The sequence below is a fragment of the Podarcis cretensis genome (assembly GCF_951804945.1).
Source record: "Podarcis cretensis genome assembly, chromosome: 5".
Lineage (NCBI taxonomy): Eukaryota > Metazoa > Chordata > Lepidosauria > Squamata > Lacertidae > Podarcis > Podarcis cretensis.
Window position 1 is genome coordinate 44,135,176 of NC_137174.1, and position 19,511 is coordinate 44,154,686.

Below are 19,511 nucleotides of genomic sequence, written 5' to 3' on the forward strand. Positions count from 1 at the left end.
GCACGCTGAAATATATGAACATTTTTAATGAGGACTAAAACAGCAAGAGCTTGTTCTTCAGTCTTTTATGGACAAGTAATTTTCAAATAGGGATGCAGGTGGTGCTGTGGGTTAAAGCCTCAGCGCCTAGGACTTGCCGATCGAAAGGTCGGCGGTTCGAATCCCTGCGGCGGGGTGCGCTCCCGCTGCTCGGTCCCAGCGCCTGCCAACCTAGCAGTTCGAAAGCACCTCCGGGTGCAAGTAGATAAATAGGGACCGCTTACCAGCGGGAAGGTAAACAGCGTTTCCGTGTGCGGCTCTGGCTCGCCAGAGCAGCGATGTCACGCTGGCCACGTGACCCGGAAGTGTCTCCGGACAGCGCTGGCCCCTGGCCTCTTAAGTGAGATGGGCGCACAACCCCAGAGTCTGTCAAGACTGGCCTGTACCTTTACCTTTACCTTTTAATTTTCAAATGCTTGTATTTTTAGTAATCTGAAAACACTGTCCATGTGCATCTGTTTAGTTGCAACCAAATAAAGATTCAGACACATAATAAGCTAGGTGCAACTAAGGTAAAGGTAAAGGGACCCCTGACCATTAGGTCCAGTCATGGCCGACTCTGGGGTTGCGGTGCTCATCTTGCTTTACTGGCCGAGGGAGCCGGCGTACAGCTTCCAGGTCATGTGGCCAGCATGACTAAACAGCTTCTGGCGAACGAGAGCAGCGCACAGAAACGCCGTTTACCTTCCTGCTGAAGCAGTACCTATTTATCTACTTGCACTTTGACGTGCTTTTGAACTGCTAGGTGGGCAGGAGCAGGGACTGAACAATGGGAGCTCCTAGGCTCTGTGGTTTAACCCACACCGCCACCCGCGTCCCATGGGTCACACCATGATGACTAGTGGGTCCAACTGGGATCCACTAGTCAGTGTGCTCTACATAAGATACTTACTCATAGGCTCAAAGGCAGACATGAAGATTAGAATTTAATCAGGGGGACTGAGCATGTTTAACTGGTACAGGAGATCTTACGGGGAACTTTTCTGACAAGCTCTAAGATATGCCTACCTTGACTAGAGACCATTAATCGATTGATTGATTCACCCTAAGTGCATATTTAGGATAAAGGTTTCTAACAACAGTACATGATAAGGCAATTTATCTAGGTCTAGATCTCCATAATATAGAATTGTCATGACTGACCAACCAAGGGACTTTGCATAGCGTACTGAAGACTCAAATGAGGACAAGGTTCGGGCTACTTCATCAGTACCTTATTCAGCACCTTCCTACCTGAAAGACACAACTCTGTTTCCATCCTCTTGCTAAAAAGGATGAGTCCCCTGCAATAACTTGTAGCTAACTTAGCAGAGCCCATGGGAGCTATCTGAGGTCCTGCATGATCTGTGCTCCACACAGACTGGAGACTGCCTCTTTTCCCTACAAGCCTTGTGCCCAGAACTCACCAAGAATGCAACAAATAATCTAGAAAATTCAAAATACAGGAAATAGTGTCATGGTTCCAATACCATAAAACCGTATTCATAATAATCATCATCATAAAATCATTCCAAACGGTCCTCCCAGTATGAACATTTTAGATAGAAGTTTCTTTTCTTTTTTGGAGTGGAGGGAGGTATTTTTACTGAGGCATCTTCCCAAATATCTGAGTGTAATTGAAATGCAATTTTTAAAAGAATTAAGAATTCTGTTGAAACTGGAAGACAAACCTACTGCCATTTATAATATCATAGCGTACTACATCCAAGGAGAATACTAAGTTTTAAGCTGACATTGGTAGGGGTATTTGTGGCTTGCACATCTTTCAACATCAAGGAAGCCTATTTATCACAGTCCTAACCTGTGTTCCGGTCACCAGCTCCACTTGATTCATTTTTCAAATATGCTGACTTCACCTCTAAGTAAAGTCCACAGTGAAGAAGAGAAAAATCTTTTACGAAACTTTCAGTCGCTTAGTTTCGTTTTGACCTTTTCCACAACCAGACACATACAAGTTACAGGGTGTGGGAATAATCTATAATTCAATGTATGTAATCCATATTAAAGCCCCTGCCCATATAACCACCATGTTCATCTCTCTGAACACTCAATTACCAAAATGTGCTCATTATTACTATTATTACATTGGTAATTTTGGGGTGTCAATACAAATCCAGAAGCTTTGCTGGCATGATCATAAGCATTATAAAAAAATGTATTCACTGTGGCAGGTCACAGTGAATACTGAACTTCAGCTATCTGCCGCCACATAGTTTATACGTGGTACTATAAACAAGAAATTATAGGGAGAAAGAATTGCACAAAAACAGAAAAAGAGACAGGCTTTGTACTATTACGTTGTCATAACTTATGTCAGAGAGTGGCAGTTTATTCTTACCTATAGCTAGCTATCCATATATGTTTTACACAAAAGGAAAACGTTGAAACTCAAAACCTAGTGCAGGATTTCATTAAACTGTAAAAATAGTTTTATGGGTCCTCAAAATCACTAACAGCCTGAAAGCATGCATGACTCAATGCACCTTCAATTAAATGAAATGTATTCAAGAACTCGGCTTGAGTCATCAACGGAAAAGAACAATATTTGTTGGACTGTGTAGTGCAATCATACTGCACAAGCAAAGTGTAGCATTAGGTACAGCACTGCACCCCCCAGGAACACTGGAAATAATCACCAGGCATTGCCTCTCATAGCAAATTCAAGTGGCTATGCATCTCAAGAGTTTTGAAGCAAAAAGGGCTGGCCCAAATAAAGGTAGTGGTTTCTACACAGTCAAGGGAATATATGCTTGTAAATTAAAAAAAGGAATACCATGGCTGGTGATACTGAAACCCACAGAGAAGATTAACGGGCTTGTGCTTCCCCTGTTCTTTTTCTGGCAGAGGCCATTCCTTGGGGCAACAAAAACAGCTTCAGCACCAAAAACTAAGCTTAAATCCAGACTGAATTGAAAGTAGATAATCATCCACAAGATCTTGGGAGTTTGCAGAGCAACCACCTACTTTGAGCACCTTGCTCAGAAAGGGAAAATGTTTGCAAGCAGCCAATAGTTATCACAATCTTCCAGGTCCAGAGAATTTTCAGAAGCAGTCTGACAAGTGCTGAAAACAGCTACAGCAGCAACATCAAATGTCTGGGAAGTGGACATTTTCCATCTTTTGTCCCATCCTGAACTTACATAAGTCACCACTGCCTCTTATGTGTTGCTTTTTTTCCACTGGCAGCCTCCTACTGTCAGGCAGAAAGGTATGAGTATATATATTTTTAAAACAAGTAACTTCCGAAAGGGCTGTTGAGACCACACTTCTCGCAAATAGGGCATAGCTAATCAATTCCTGCCTGCTCCATGTTGTAAGGCAAGAGGGACAAGGAGAAAGCAAACGAAAGAAGGCCATATTTATCCAAGAACGTCATTCATCTAACAATACAAGACTAGGTTATGGACACATCTGCATACTGACCCGTTACCTTGGCTGGAGCAGCTTTTATCCCTCGAAGTACTTAGCAAACATGCTACTTCATTCCTCCACAGTTTCTTTGTACTGTGCAATTAAATGTATAATTTAATTATGGGATGCCACAAACCCAAATATGGTTTCCATGTCAGATTTGAAGGCAGACCATACTCTGCCCAGTTAGGCTATAAGACAACTGATCAAAGAAATAGTTAGGAAACGGGAAGAAGGATGTGAGCCTAAGGACAGCCAAGCTAGGCATCACTTTACCTGTGGACCAACCTGATAGTTCTGTAACTTTTACTCTACAAATATATACACATTTGCACTTGCAATGAAGGTTGTGGATCCTTGGCTACAACCTCAACTGCTATCTGCAGTAAGGAATAGCTGGCCCTGACAAAGATTGGCAGATAGCAAATAATGAGACAATTTAATGATTCTTTAAAGATTCTGTGATTTTTTTTCCTTACCATGCTGAGTGAAAAGGTCACTGTGAACTATTTCAATCAAACAATATAGCTTCTGAATTGTGAGACGGCCCATTGGAACATTCAGTATAAAATCTGTGAATAGCTTGCTGGGGCGGGAGGGAGAAACAAAAAGAAAATTAACAGAACGAAGGAGTTAACCATTTCAGTAAAATCTTTTTCAAATGTGAATTTAAGAATTTGGGAGTTTTGAAAAGCTTTTGTTAAAAAAAAACATTTTCCCAATATAAATATATTATTCCAAACTCCTCGTTAATTTGCAAGACTCAACCCAAACCACAAACCACATTTTGGTGCTCTTATATGGCTTCATGAGCCTGGAAACTGGACACTTCACAAATCTCAGAATTTCTGCAATCATTTATTCTGGTAAGACAGTTCCTCAGATTGCTGCAGTATCAGTCTATTTTACATGATTGAAAGGAAAGCTTCAGACTTAACTAAAAAGGTGTGATTAATCACACCCTGCTTATTCACTTTGACTGCAATATCAAGACATACTTAGGTAAAAAATTGAAGATATGCCCAGCTTTAACCCTTCTAGCTTGCTTGGATTCTAAGGTTGTTACCATGGAATTTAAGGCAACAATACCAGCATCTCCTAAAAACAATCTGGAAGCAAGTATGTTAATATACAATAACAACCTCGAACTGCGGTCTCACTTGTGTAAACAATAATTCCATGGCAAATAACTTTTCTGACCTGGAGACCTCATCACCTCAAGTCACACAGTCTTCCTATCCAGTTATGTAGCAAAACAAACTAAGAACAACAGGCTGGTTATAGCTCTTCATTTCCCTTCTAATCTGACTGAAGTCTTATGCCCAGAAGGACTTGACCCCTTCTCCAACTCATAAGGACTTTTGATCCCTTCTCCAACCCTGCCCCATAATCTCTTTGAAAGTCCAATGCAAATAAAGGTTTCTGTAGGTCAACTGATTGATTCACATGAGGATCTTGGCTCCTACCAGTATTTATGTCATAAAATGTATACACCGCTTGATTGTAAATAAATAAATGACTCGAAGTAACATCATATGCTTGTCTACTCAGAAGTAAGACTCAGAGTTCACTGGGCTACTCCCAAGGAAGTGTGTAAGCTGCAACACACATTTGTATATGCATGCACACAGACACATTAAGGCCATAATCTTGCCTAGGAGTAAGGGCAAGTGAAGTTAGTGGGAATTACTTCTGAGTAAGCAAGCATAGGACATCACCATAAAATAAATATTAATCTCACCCAGGGAATTATTTTTTTTTTAGTTTAAAAAGCAAGCTTTGATGATTTTATCCACCCCACCCCGGTCCACTGTTTTGGAATCATTTACGCACTCCATTTGGGGCTCTCCTAGTTCTACCCATCTATGGTTATAATGCCCACACCAATAAAATAAAATACAAGTTATATTCATAGAAGTCATTTAGACTTGCATATTGAAACAGTAAGAATTGTTAAACTTAATAGCAATATTAGAATCTGCTCTGAGATGTCCTTGATAAAGATAAAGCAATAATTAAAATAAACATCAGTACATTTGTACTGAAAAATATATGTATAATAGTGCAAAACCAATGCACATTTACTCAGAAGTCCTGCTGAGCTTAACAGGGTTTAGTCCCAAGTAAGTGTGCATATGTATTGGGACAGGTGGCGCTGTGGGTTAAAGCCTCAGCGCCTAGGACTTGCCGATCGAAAGGTCGCGGTTCGAATCCCTGCGGCGGGGTCGGTCCCAGCGCCTGCCAACCTAGCAGTTCGAAAGCACCTGCGGGTGCAAGTAGATAAATAGGGACCGCTTACCAGCGGGAAGGTAAACGGCGTTTCCGTGTGCGGCTCTGGCTCGCCAGAGCAGCGATGTCACGCTGGCCACGTGACCCGGAAGTGTCTCCGGACAGCACTGGCCCCTGGCCTCTTAAGTGAGATGGGCGCACAACCCCAGAGTCTGTCAAGACTGGCCCGTATGGGCAGGGGTACCTTTACCTTTACCTTTTAAGTGTGCATATGATTACAGTCTAAACTGTGGTACGTAACAAAAAAATTAAAGATTCTGATGGCTCAACATTTTTAAAAATCTTTGACACTCATTGTATAATTTATAACCTATGAAGGTCAACAACATTTATCTGAAAAAAAATATGTATACTAAAAGTGAAATATGTTTGCTCCGTATGCCTTCAGGAACTGATTATAGTTAATCATTTTGGGTGCCAGATTTCTACTGCAGCAATAAAATACCAATCATATATAGTCTTTACACACATACAAAACAAGTTAAAAAATTATATATCAAGGACTAAAAGATAAAAGCATAGCAAACATTTTGACTCTTACCTAAGTTCTTTGGGGTCAAAAACAAGTTTCACATCATTCACAATAGTTGGCAAATATTTAAGTGCAGCTCCCTAAAATGGAAAAGAATAAATGTACAATTTAATGGTAAATGTGGTGACTGTTAGCTAAGCAATAAACGATTTGATTTGATTTGAAATGCAATGCTAAACTGAAATCATGTGCAACTCAATTTAATGTTGAATAAAATAAAAAATAAAAGCCAATATTACCACTAACATAAAAAACCTTACCTCTATAGCATTTTAATACTGCAAACTGCTTCATGATATCTCAATAACTTTTATAATAACCGTTTTATCTCTTACAAGCAGTGAGGCTCACAAAGATGGGATACAATTATTTGGTTAATTTAGATCATGAGTGAAACAAAATTTGAACTGGAAACTTATTGGCTCTTACGTTCTCAAAGTTAAATCATTTCTCTTAATATATGAATCCACCAGATTTCCAGCCAAGCATTTAAAACAAAAGACTAAAAATTAATATGGAACTTGTTCCCAAAATGAAAAGTAACACTGTAATCAGCACACAGAGCCAGCAAATAGTGGCAACGGATCCATCCTCAAGTCCACTCTGTTTCTTTTGACTACAATTTAAATCAAGCGCCCTGCCAAACTTTTTCTATTATTATTATTATTATTATTATTATTATTATTATTATTATTATTATCATCATCATCATTATTATGTGCCAAGGATTCAGCCTGGCACTTCTCTGAGCCATGGTCACTCTAGTACTCTTCTTTTCAGCAATGCTTTTACCCGTCAGTCAATTTGCCAAGATCACTTTCTCCATTACCTTCTCTGTTGATCTCTGGACTAATATAAAGCAAGTAAAGTTTATGTGTAAGATTCCCAAACAGTCTCTTCTCTTTTACTCTCCTCTTCCACTATTCTCTTTCTTCCTCTTTGCATTTTGTCAGGGAACTACCATCGGAAGGGCAGGCGGTGGAAGGGCTCATGGAGGTTAGGAGAGACTCGGCAGCAGAGGAGGGAACCAGCAGGGGGAGAGAAGGAGCTCCAAGGGAAAGTGAATCAGAGGGATGGCTCAGAGAGACTTCCAGCGAAAACAGTGGGGAAGTTTAGGACCTCCTATAGGGATACCCACCCCTCACCGGAAACTGTCGCGCCGAGAATCCCGAAGACGCGTTTCCGTTAAGGAGCTTCTATGCTGGAAGCGTTTCCGCAAACGCCCACTGTCGGATTCTGCCAGCGATTGAGGGAGTCATGTGTAAGGGGATCCGCTATAGACAGAGCTTTGATAACCAGGCCAAACTCTGAGGGACTAAGCTTTACGCACAAGCAGCTCATCATCCCATCACAGCAATCCGACAGTCCCTGAAAGCCGCTTGTGCAAGGAGAGGCATCATGAGCAACCCAACCGGAGCCGGAGACGCAGGAGGAGCTGGAGCGGGTCCAAGCCTGGAAGAAAGGTACAGGGTGTTGGAAGTCCAGCTGGCGCTGCAAACGGCGAGGCTCGAGGAGAGGCGGGCTCAGGATGCAGAAAAGGGAAAAACCACCCCACTCGCAAGGAAGGTGCCAGGATTGGTACAAAAGTTTGGGGGTGATCCCAGAAACTATCAAGCCTTTAGAACAGAGATGCAATACGCCCTCAATCTGCAGTTTGATGACTTTCCCGATGAGGAATCGAGGGTAGCGTTTGTGATTGGGCATCTCGAAGGGGGGGTGAAAGACTGGGTGAGGCCCCTGATGGCAGCGAATAATGACGCCCTAAAGGACTCGAGAAAGTTTTTTCACGCCATGGATCTGATGTTTTCCAGCGAGATTGAGCAGGGAGTGGTGCGCAGACAGTTGATGGCGTGTAAACAGGGGAACCGATCCGTCCGGGAGTACTGGACTGAGTTCACCATGTTGATCCATAAATTGGGGTGGGACCTGTTGGCGGAACCGATACAAATGCTGTTCGAAGAAGGGCTATCTTCGGCGGTGAAGGACGAACTTTCCTGGGCGCCCAGGGCGGAGTCTATGGACCAGCTGACCAAATCCGCGCTAGCCATAGGTGCACGCCAGGAGGCGAGAGCTTTGGAGAAGCGGGAAGGGAAAGGGGAACGTTGGAGTGATTTCCGCATTCCAGAGATTCCAGCGCAGCATTCCCCGCCAGTAGAGCCGATGGAAATTGGAACAGCACGCGCGCACGGAGTTTCAAACCCCAATGAAGGGCGGAAGGAGGGAAAGAGCGCCAAGAAATGTTTCCTCTGCCAACAGCCAGGTCACTTTGCCAGAGTCTGCCCGCAAAGGAAGGAATGGCAAGGGATGGCGGGAGCTGTTGGGGGTGAGGAGGAGGGGGTTAAGGAGCAAGTAAAAGCCAACGCCTGGCTGCCAGCATCGGGGCACAGCAGCCAGGCCAAAGAGCAGTGAATGTGCCCACACCGGAACCCCCAAGACCAGCGCTTGTAGTAGAGGTGTTGCTAGAGCTGCCAAACGGACACCCACTAAAGATAAAGGCGCTACTGGACTCAGGCAGCTCCTGTAATTTTATGAGTAAGGAGTTTGCAGCCGAACACCAGATACAGACTATCCCTCTAAATAACCCTTTGCAGGTGACCACGATTGATGGGAGGGAGCTGTTGGGGGGAGAAGTTAACCAACAGACTATCCCAATGATAATGAAGGTAGCAAGACACGCGGAACTGATAGCGTTTAATGTGGCTACCCTGGGGGGAGCGCCTATTATTTTGGGGATGAGCTGGCTAGCGCTGCATGATCCGCTAGTGGGATGGCACCAGCGGGTAGTTTCCTTTGGGTCAGCACATTGCCTAGAACACTGCAAGGAAGGGAAGGCTCAGGGAGGAGCCAAGGCCACTCTAGCAGGGACGAAAGTCACAGATAAAGGGAAGGTGCCCCGACAATACGCCGACCTGGGAAACGTCTTCAGCGAAAGAGAGGCAGATAAACTGCCCCCGCATAGACCCTTTGACTGTCAAATCAACCTACTCCCTGGGGCCCAGCTGCCAGTGGGCAAGTTGTATGCCATGTCCGATAGGGAGATGCAGGAGTTAAGGGAGTTCATTGACAAAAACCTGAAACAAGGTTTCATCAGAGAGTCAAGAGCGGTGGGGGGCAGCCCAGTGTTTTTTGTGGACAAAAAAAACACGGATAAACCCAGGCTTGTAGTGGATTACAGGGCCCTGAATGCCGTGTCAGAACCCGTGGCTTTCCCCATGCCCAGAATTGATGACATTTTGACCCGAGTGAGGAAGGGAAAGATTTTTACCAAACTGGACCTGAGGGGGGCGTATAACCTGATACGGATGAGGAAGGGGGATGAATGGAAGACCACCATGTTCACCCCCTTGGGGGCCTTTGAGTATCTCGTTATGCCCTTCGGTCTACAAGCAGGCTCAGCCTGTTTTCAATCATTCATGAACCACGTCCTGGGACCTTTGCTTTACAAGAATTGCGTGGCCTTCTTAGATGACATGTTGGTATACTCAGAGAACGAGGAGCAGCATGTACGGGACGTCCGGGAAGTACTGGGCAAGCTGCAAGCAAACCAGCTGTGGGTGAAACTGGAGAAGTGTCAGTTTCATACCAAGGAGGTGGAATTCCTGGGGTACCGCTTGTCAGACAAGGGATTGGCCATGGATCCCGGCAAGGTTCAGGCGGTACTGGAATGGAAGACCCCGAAAACGAAGAAGGACGTGCAAAGGTTCCTAGGGTTTGGAAACTTCTATTGGAAGTTCATCAAGAACTTTGCCCACTTGACTGCTCCCATCACTGATAGTCTCAGCAGCAAGAAGAAATTTGTTTGGACAGTAGAGGCGCAGCGAGCGTTTGAAGAGTTAAAGAAAGCATTCACGTCTGAAGAACAGCTCCTGCATGTGGATCTACAAAAACCGATGAGAGTAGAAACTGATGCATCAGACCGAGCGGTAGGGGCGGTGCTTCTGCAGACGGGGAAGAGTGAGTCGGAGTGGAGACCGTGTGCCTTCTTCTCGTGAAAGTTGAATAAATCCGAGAAGAACTACACCGTGTATGACCGAGAACTACTCGCCATTCATGAAGCGTTCCGAAGATGGCGGCACTTATTAATTGCTGCACAACACAAAGTCCAAGTATGCACTGACCACAAGAACCTAGAGTATTGGAGAACGGCATGAGTACTTAACCAACGACAAGTGAGATGGGCCCAGGAGTTCTCCAAATTCCACTTTGAAATTTGCTACGTGCCAGGCCCGGAAAACGTCAGGGTGGACGCTCTCTCTCGAAAACCAGAATATTTGGAGGGGGAGGGAGTGCCAGAAGAGAGACATATCATCCCTGAGGACCACTGGGTGTGTGGGGCGGCATTGGTGGGGCAAAGAGAACTGGTAGAGGGAACTGAGAATGATGAATACGCCCAGGATAAGCTCAGAGGACTCCAGAGGGAGGGAGAGAACTCAGGAGGTTTTGAGGAAAGGAACAGGGCATTGTATTACAAAGGGGCACTGTATATACCCGAAGAAGAATTGAGGGGGAGGGTACTCAAACAGTTGCACGACAGCCCCACAGCGGGGCACTTCGGGCAACACAAAACCATGTGGTTGGTTACCAGGGAGTTTTGGTGGCCCAAGGTGCGGGAAGATGTACGGGAGTATGTGAGAGGGTGTGACCGATGCCAGCGAGCAAAAGGGGAGAGGCGGGCACCAGCGGGGTTATTGGAACCACTACCCACACCAGAACGACCATGGGAGGCAGTATCCATAGATTTTATGACGGATCTGCCAAAATCCAAGGGAAAAACAGCCATCATGGTTGTAGTAGACCTGTTAACCAAAATGTGCCACTTTATAGCATGCTCACATGCGGTCACGGCAGAAGAGACAGCCAAGTTGTTTGTAGAACACATTTTTAGGTTGCATGGCGCCCCCTTGAGGGTGGTCTCAGACCAAGGGAAACAATTTACGTCCAGGTTCTGGAGGAAGCTCATGAGCTTACTGCACGTAGAGGTTAATTTTTCGACTGCCCGACACCCAGAAACCAACAGGCAGGCGGAAAGAGCAAACAGTATCCTCCAACAATACTTGAGGTGTTATGTCAATGACAGAGAAAATGATTGGGTAGAAAAGTTGGCTCTGGCAGAATTTGCCTACAATAATGCAGAGAATGTGTCCACAGGGATAAGTCCCTTTTTGGCCAACTATGGGTGTCATCCCAGGGCATTTCCAGGGGAAGGAGGGGAAAGATGGAGCGTTCCGGCAGCAGAACACTTTGTAGAAGAAATGGAAGCGATCCATCGTCAGCTCCAACTCAACCTAGAAAGGGCCAAAGAAGAATACAAGAAGCAGGCAGACAGGAACAGAAGGGAAGGTGAAACCACAAGGGTGGGGGACCAGGTGTGGCTATCGACCCAAGGGTTGCCGTTCAAAGGGGGTTGTAAGAAATTGGGACCCAAAAGATTGGGACCATTTGAGGTCATACAACAGGTCAATCCAGTGGCGTTCAAACTCAGGTTACCTAACCACATGAAACTACACCCAGTATTCCACAGGTCATTACTGTCACCGTACAGGGGGGGACATGAAGGGAAGGTCACACAGGGACCAGTCATAGAAGAAAGGGAACGCAACAGCCACGTGGCGGAAATCATTGACTCCAGGTGGAAGGGTAATCAGGTGGAGTATTTGGTAGCTTGGGAAGGGGAACCAGAGTCAGAAAACACCTGGGTGACTGCAGAGGAAGTCAATGACGAGGTTTTAATAGAAACGTTTCATCAACGGTTCCCAAGGAAACCTCAGCCTGTAACGAGGTTCCGGAGGGAACACTTTGGCACCACCGATGAGGAAGAAGAGTTCGAAGGGTTCCCAGAATCGGAGCTGGAAGAAGGAGTAGACTCCGAGGAGGAGGAGTACTTGGGGACAAGGGACGGCAACCGGTGGAGGGAAGTGTTCGAGTCTTCGGAAGATGAGGGAGGTTCTTTCCGGGGTTTTGCACCCTCACCGCCCGTGGAGGAAGGGGCGGGAGGGGATGAAGGGGGCCCTGGAGAGGAGGTGGATGTCAGGGAACTGCCATCGGAAGGGCAGGTGGTGGAAGGGCTCACGGAGGTTAGGAGAGACTCGGCAGCAGAGGAGGGAACCAGCAGGGGGAGAGGAGGAGTTCCAAGGGAAAGTGAATCGGAGGGATGGCTCAGAGAGACTTCCAGCGAAAACAGTGGGGAAGTTTCAGGACCTCCTATAGGGACACCCACCCCTCGCTGGAAACTGTCGCGCCGAGAATCCCGAAGACGCGTTTCCGTTAAGGAGCTTCTATGCTGGAAGCGTTTCCGCAAACGCCCACTGTCGGATTCTGCCAGCGATTGAGGGAGTCATGTTTAAGGGGCTCCGCTATAGACAGAGCTTTGATAACCAGGCCAAACTCTGAGGGACCAAGCTTTACGCACAAGCAGCTCATCATCCCATCACACATTTCTTTTAAGTCGATCTGCTAGTGTCCTATCTTCAATTGTGCACATTCTGCCATCCTGGTTCCTATACTTCGAAAATGTCTCCTCCCATATATTTACCAGGCTACTACTTCCTTCAGGATAGGCCTTCCTGAACCTATGCCTTGACTCTATTTCCACACCTCACCATCTCTTATCCTTAAATACTCTTGTCAATCCCCAACTTCTTCCTTCTGTGTCCTTTAGCATCAGTAGACTCAGTCTAAACCATCAGGGAAAATATTATACAACTTATTATACAACACCTAACACACGTGTGACAGTAAATAAACGTTATAAAAATAGATCTTTATGGTGTTTTGTACAGTGCTCTCATACTGCAACTATGGAACAAAGCAACCTTTTCTGTACCACTACCAGACAACCCCATATTTATCTCCTATGCAACATGTCTGTGGAAAGGGACTTGATCTAATGTATGCATTGTGGATAGCAAGCCAGGCTCCCTCAGAGTCTCATATGCAGTTGAGACTCTCTATAACTTCACAGTACCCAATATTTGGCATTCATAATATTGACAGCTAAGGAAGGCTCTATTTTTGCTCTATTACTACTGCACAAGATGTGGCTCTCCTTTTATATTTACTTTTCAGCTTCCTTTGTGAACAAACTTTCCGAGATGCCTATTTCCTGCCTTCCTGCAGAGTTTTGTTTCTCGAAGGATGAGTCCTTGATCCTTTAGCAGTACAATCTTGTACCTTTCTATATTCTGCAGTGTGTGTTGGATGCAAGAGTAACTTTACCAGTAAGAGACGGTCATCTTGGTCACCTTGATCTATATTTTGCTTGCATGTTGAGGTCCAATGTGGGTTACGCTAACTTGTGTTTTCTTTTGTCTGAGATGGAGCCTAGTTCTAATTATATTTAATATACCCATATTATACCTATATCTCCATGGCAGGAAACAGTGCCCCACCAGAGCCAAGGCAGCCATGTCTAGAGTAACTTAATCGTTCTCTAAGTTTTTGTTATCCATTAACCATCAAATTTATAATTGTCTTTGTGACTAAAAATATAGCTGTGGATGGTGATTAATATGAACTACTTTAGGGTAAAGTTCAGGGTACATTATTCAGTATAATTATTTTAATTAAATCCATTAGCATATCTTTATATAAGATAAGAGCTATCAATGATACAAAATAAGCTTTTCACTGAATAATGCATGAAGTAATTATCAATTTACATATTTCTCTAGATGATGCTTGTTAAACTGATTTTAGTTAGCAAAGAATGAAAAAAATTCACACGAACCATAAATATAGCTGATCTCCCTCCACTGATGGAGAAGCATTCTGGTTTTTTCACAGAACAACTAAACACGCCTTGATCCACCATGTTTGTGTTTCCTCTGAATAATTATTTTACGTTATAAAGAATGTATGTCGTCCGATTGCAAATATGCAGTGGCGTAGCGTGGGGGGTGCAGGGGGGGCCGGCCGCACCGGGTGCAACATCTGGGGGTTAGGGTTAGGGGGCGCAAATCCACGGGTTAGGGGGCGCAAATTACTTGCCTTGCCCCGGGTGCTGACAACCCACGCTACGCCACTGCAAATATGTCTGTTAGATGTACAGTAAGTAATTGCTCAACCTACTCTATGACAACCTAGGCCAATGACTGTTTATTTTAAATTCAACGATAAGTAAAAAAGCTTACTACTGAACTGCATTTTAGGTTAATATTCAGAATGAAGATGTCCATTGCTCATAGTTGCTTAATCTTCTAAGAGTCACTTCAGGCATTAGTTTAAGTCCCAAAATCTTAAGAACTATTTTCTGTGTTAAGTCTTCTGCGAAGTGCTGTGATTATTTTCCAAAATATTGTTACATGCATTCCAAGGAGTAAGATGTTTCAGGGTGTTCGGCACATCTCTTGGTTTCCTTGAAGTAAAGATCACTGGAAACTTATGGAGCTTCTGTGATATAAGGTTTATTTTTATATATGCCACGTTAGCGTAAGAAGAAAGATTTGCAGCATTAACACTGCAATAGATCCTGCTGCTCCACTCAATATGATAGGAGAACCACCAAGGCCATAGCTTTGAGCAAGTCAGGTCTCAAGTTCTAAGACTGCTAGACCTCTAGATCATGGGTAGGCAAACTAAGGCCCAGGGGCCGGATCCGGCCCAACGCCTTCTAAATCTGCCCCGTGGACGGTCCAGGAATCAGCGTGTTTTTACATGTGCTTTTATTTAAAATGCATCTCTGGGTTATTTGTGAGGCTTAGGAATTCGTTCATTTCTTTTTTCAAAATATAGTCTGCCCCCCCCCCAACAAGGTCTGATGGACAGTGGACCAGCCCCCTGCTGAAAAAGTTTGCTGACCCCTGCTCTAGATGATGCCACCTCCAACCAAGGCAAGGGAAAGGGAAAGGAAGACATGCCCCAGCCCTGCTACCATGTTCAGCTGTCTGGCATCTATGCCAACGCTTTGCATCACTGAAGGCCCATGCTATCTACTTAACAAAAGCAAATGAAGATACATAGAGGATAGATAGATAGACCCTCCTCTTCTGCAGTTTCAAGAATTACAACTATTAAATCAAAGGGCTGGAAGGTAATCCCAGAAGGCATCCAGCACAACCTCAATTTTATAACAACATGACATTTAGGTCTCTAAATTTATGAAGTTTAAGCATTTAAGAACATCTGAAAGTGATCTAAATGTAAGTATAGCTTTTTTATTATTATAAATGATAAAAGTGGGTGTTTAAGAAGCTGTGGCTGCATTTGGATGGATAATAAAGCAATTTATCATTACAACAGGGATGGGGAATCTTTGGCCCTCCATGTGTTATTGGACTGCCAAGTCCCATCAGGCACAGTCAGCAAAATGGCAAGCTGCAGTTAGTCGAAAGCAGAAGTGAAAGCTTCCAGACTCCTTGTGAACCAGAGGAGGGAGGAGCACAAAGCTGATTTAGGCTTATTTCTGTAGTGAAAAGCCACAGCATATCATTACATCTGGATGAGATAGGTATATGCATTCATTCAGGGTGACTTGCTTGTCAATATTTTCACCAATATATTCATTCCTGATGACTGACCAGACCAAGGGGAGTTCAACTCTAATGCTACCTCATAATGCAAATAGGTTCTGTTTTTAGCATAAGTAACACCGGCTGAGAGCAAAGTGGCTGTCCAATGAGGCCTTACAAATAGCGGGGGAGAGAAGGCAAGCAAAATGCAAGGGAGATCGTGAAACATACAGGAAATTGAATGCAGATTTCCAAAGAATAGCAAGGAGAGACAAGAAGACCTTCTTAAACAAGCAATGCAAAGAAATAGAGGAAAGCAATAGAATGGGGAGAACCAGAGATCTGTTCAAGAAAATTGGAGATATGAAAGGAACATTTCATACAAAGATTTCCATAATAAAGGACAAAAGTGGAAAGGACCTAACAGAAGCAGAAGACATCAAGAAGAGGTGGCAAGAATACACAGAGGAATTATACCAGAAAGAAACGGATGTCTCATATATCCCAGGTAGTGTGGTTGCTGACCTTGAGCCAGACATCCTGGAGAGTGAAGTCAAATGGGCCTTAGAAAGCACTGCAAATAACAAGGCCAGTGGAAGTGATGGTATTCCAGCTGAACTATTTAAAATTTTAAAAGATGATGCTGTTAAGGTGCTACACTCAATATGCCAGCAAGTTTGGAAAACTCAGCAGTGGCCAGAAGATTGGAGAAGATCAGTCTACATCCCAATCCCAAAGAAGGGCAGTGCCAAAGAATGCTCCAACTATCGCACAATTGCACTAATTTCTCACGCTAGCAAGGTTATGCTTAAAATTCTACAAGGAAGGCTCAAGCAGTATGTGGACCGAGAACTCCCAGAAGTGCAAGCTGGATTTAGAAGAGGCAGAGGAACCAGAGACCAAATTGCAAACATGCGCTGGATTATGGAGAAAGCTAGAGAGTTCCAGAAAGACATTTATTTCTGCTTCATTGACTATGCAAAAGCCTTTGACTGTGTCGACCATGGCAAACTATGGCAAGTTCTTAAAGAAATGGGAGTGCCTGATCACCTCATCTATCTCCTGAGAAATCTCTATGTGGGACAAGAAGCTACAGTTAGAACTGGATATGGAACAACTGACTGGTTCAAAATTGGGAAAGGAGTACGACAAGGCTGCATTTTGTCTCCCTGCTTATTTAACTTATATGCAGAATTCATCATGCGAAAGGCTGGGCTGGATGAATCCCTAGCCGGAATTAAGATTGCCGGAAGAAATATCAACAACCTCAGATATGCAGATGACACAACCTTGATGGCAGAAAGTGAGGAGGAATTAAAGAACCTTTTATTGAGGGTGAAAGAGGAGAGTGCAAAATATGGTCTGAAGCTCAACATCAAAAAAACGAAGATCATGGCTACTGGTCCCATCACCTCCTGGCAAATAGAAGGGGAAGAAATGGAGGCAGTGAGAGATTTTACTTTCTTGGGCTCCATGATCACTGCAGATGGTGACAGCAGCCACGAAATTAAAAGACGCCTGCTTCTTGGGAGAAGGGCAATGACAGGCCTAGACAGCATCTTGAGAAGTAGAGACATCACCTTGCCAACAAAGGTCCGTATAGTTAAAGCTATGGTTTTCCCAGTAGTGATGTATGGAAGTGAGAGCTGGACCATAAAGAAGGCTGATCGCCGAAGAATTGATGCTTTTGAATTATGGTGCTGGAGGAGACTCTTGAGAGTCCCATGGACTGCAAGAAGATCAAACCTCTCCATTCTGAAGGAAATCAGCCCTGAGTGCTCACTGGAAGGACAGATTGTGAAGCTGAGGCTCCAGTACTTTGGCCACCTCATGAGAAGAGAAGACTCCCTGGAGAAGACCCTGATGTTGGGAAAGATGGAGGGCACAAGGAGAAGGGGGCGACAGAGGACGAGATGGTTGGATAGTGTTTTCGAGGTTACCAGCATGAGTCTGACCAAGCTGCGGGGGGCAGTGGAGGACAGGAGTGCCTGGCGTTCTCTGGTCCATGGGGTCACGAAGAGTCGGACACGACTAAACGACTAAACAACAACAACAACAACAACACCGGCTGAGAGTTTCACGTCAAACTGTGGTTGTTTCCAGGTAAGATTGAATGTATGCTCCATTGGTGGTATGAAAGTAAGGCTTTTTAAATGGGTAAAAAATTGCTGTGTCAAAGCTGAACTAGCTGCTTAGAGAACATCCCACGTATTTCCTTATTTATATATTCACTTTACTTATGTATATTGGGTATTATTAGGCTCTACAATAGATCATTTGGGGGGAGTGGGGGCTATACTATATCAAGGAATTATAAAAAGCCATTAGAAGCAAACATTTTCAATTAAGGAATGGAATAGGTTCCAGGACAACAGCAATTTCCCAAGAGGGAATCCAGACTTTGAAAATCTGTGCTTTAGCATCAGGGAGTGAAACATCAGCAAAATATTACCTGACTCCTCAGTAAACAATTTTAAAATCAGAAGAGTTTCTAATATTGTATGGGGGGGTCATGGCTCAGAGGAAAAGAAAAAATCCCCTCTGTACATCCCACAAGCCTTTGGGCATATTTAAACTAGGTATTTGGGTTACAGCCACAGAATTCTGCATGGAAAAGTACAATATAAAACAAACTGATATGGATTTCATTTGAACTGATGGCCTAGGTTTAAGTCTTTTATTTTTTATATAATATATATAACCTATTTCTTTAGATATATCTGGTCATTAAAATAAAAGAATAGTACTGCTGGGTTGTGTTGTAGTTTCCTATTTAATAATTGTTTCAGTGCGTCTGAAATAAAGGGAAATCTGGCAAAATAAGCTCTGACCAGAGTACAGACAGTATTTCTCATCTTGTTAAAACTGTAATATAGTTAGAAAAGAAAAAGGAAAGAGAGTGACTCTAAACTGGTTTAATCAGAAAGCCAGCTAATATTATGAAAGGTCAATACTAATTCTTATGAAAGCTAAGCAGGAAATGCAACCTCTTTCTTGGTTTGCACGCTGTAGCTGAAATGAAACCCCACATGATTAGTGGCATCATTACTATCTTGGCTATTCCCAGATGCTGATATACATGAGCACAGGGATATTAATTTCAGATGACAATCATCAGATACCAATGCAACATCAGGAACAATTACCGACAATTAAGCAGTTTGTTAACTTCTTAAATTAACGTTTTTAATTAGAATTACTAACATATTTGCACAGCACAGAGCCAAAGTTTGTGCCCCTGTTCCCATGATAACAAAAATGACAGAGTTTAATCAACCTAAGGATGGCATGTATTGCCAGTATCACCAGGCAAATAAATGAAAGTTTGGTCCTCCATCATTCCTAGGTATCACGCTTAGACCCTATGAAATTCCTGTTCCTGCTTTATAGGAAACTAACAGGGAGGGTCTGCCACTGCCTGGAAATTTTTAGAATCCAAAAAATATTATGATTTTTAAAAATGGATTGTGGAATTTGTGAGCTTGGACCTCTCATGCCAAAAGCCTGGTGAAATCACACCAATGTCATGTTTGGCCAACCATCTTGATTCAAAATCATGCCTGGCATCCAAACATCAATGAAGAGCCTAACCTCAACTTCAGGAACCCCCATGCCAAGTTTGGCAACAATATCTTGCAAGGCAGAGGAAGCTATGTCAGAATTCAGGCAGAATTCAAAATGTGTCTGGCATCCACATGGTGATGAAGTCTGCCACACCCACCTCTGGAACCTTCATGCTGAGTTTGGTGATGAAAACTCAATAGGCAGCCAAAGCTATGCTATAAAATGGGAGA

General features: G+C 43.8%; 1 protein-coding gene across 2 annotated transcripts in view; it reads right to left on the reverse strand.

Annotated features, from left to right (window-relative positions):
* The window catches only part of DOCK1 (dedicator of cytokinesis 1), a 361,208-nt gene that overhangs the window by 246,445 nt on the left and 95,252 nt on the right, over positions 1-19,511 (reverse strand). For both annotated transcript variants that reach the window (XM_079977122.1, XM_079977121.1), the window contains exons 24-25: positions 6,281-6,351; positions 3,930-4,036 (exon numbers count right to left, since the gene is read on the reverse strand). In XM_079977122.1, coding sequence (XP_079833248.1) covers positions 3,930-4,036; positions 6,281-6,351 — 178 coding nt within the window. The remainder of the gene's footprint in view (positions 1-3,929; positions 4,037-6,280; positions 6,352-19,511) is intronic.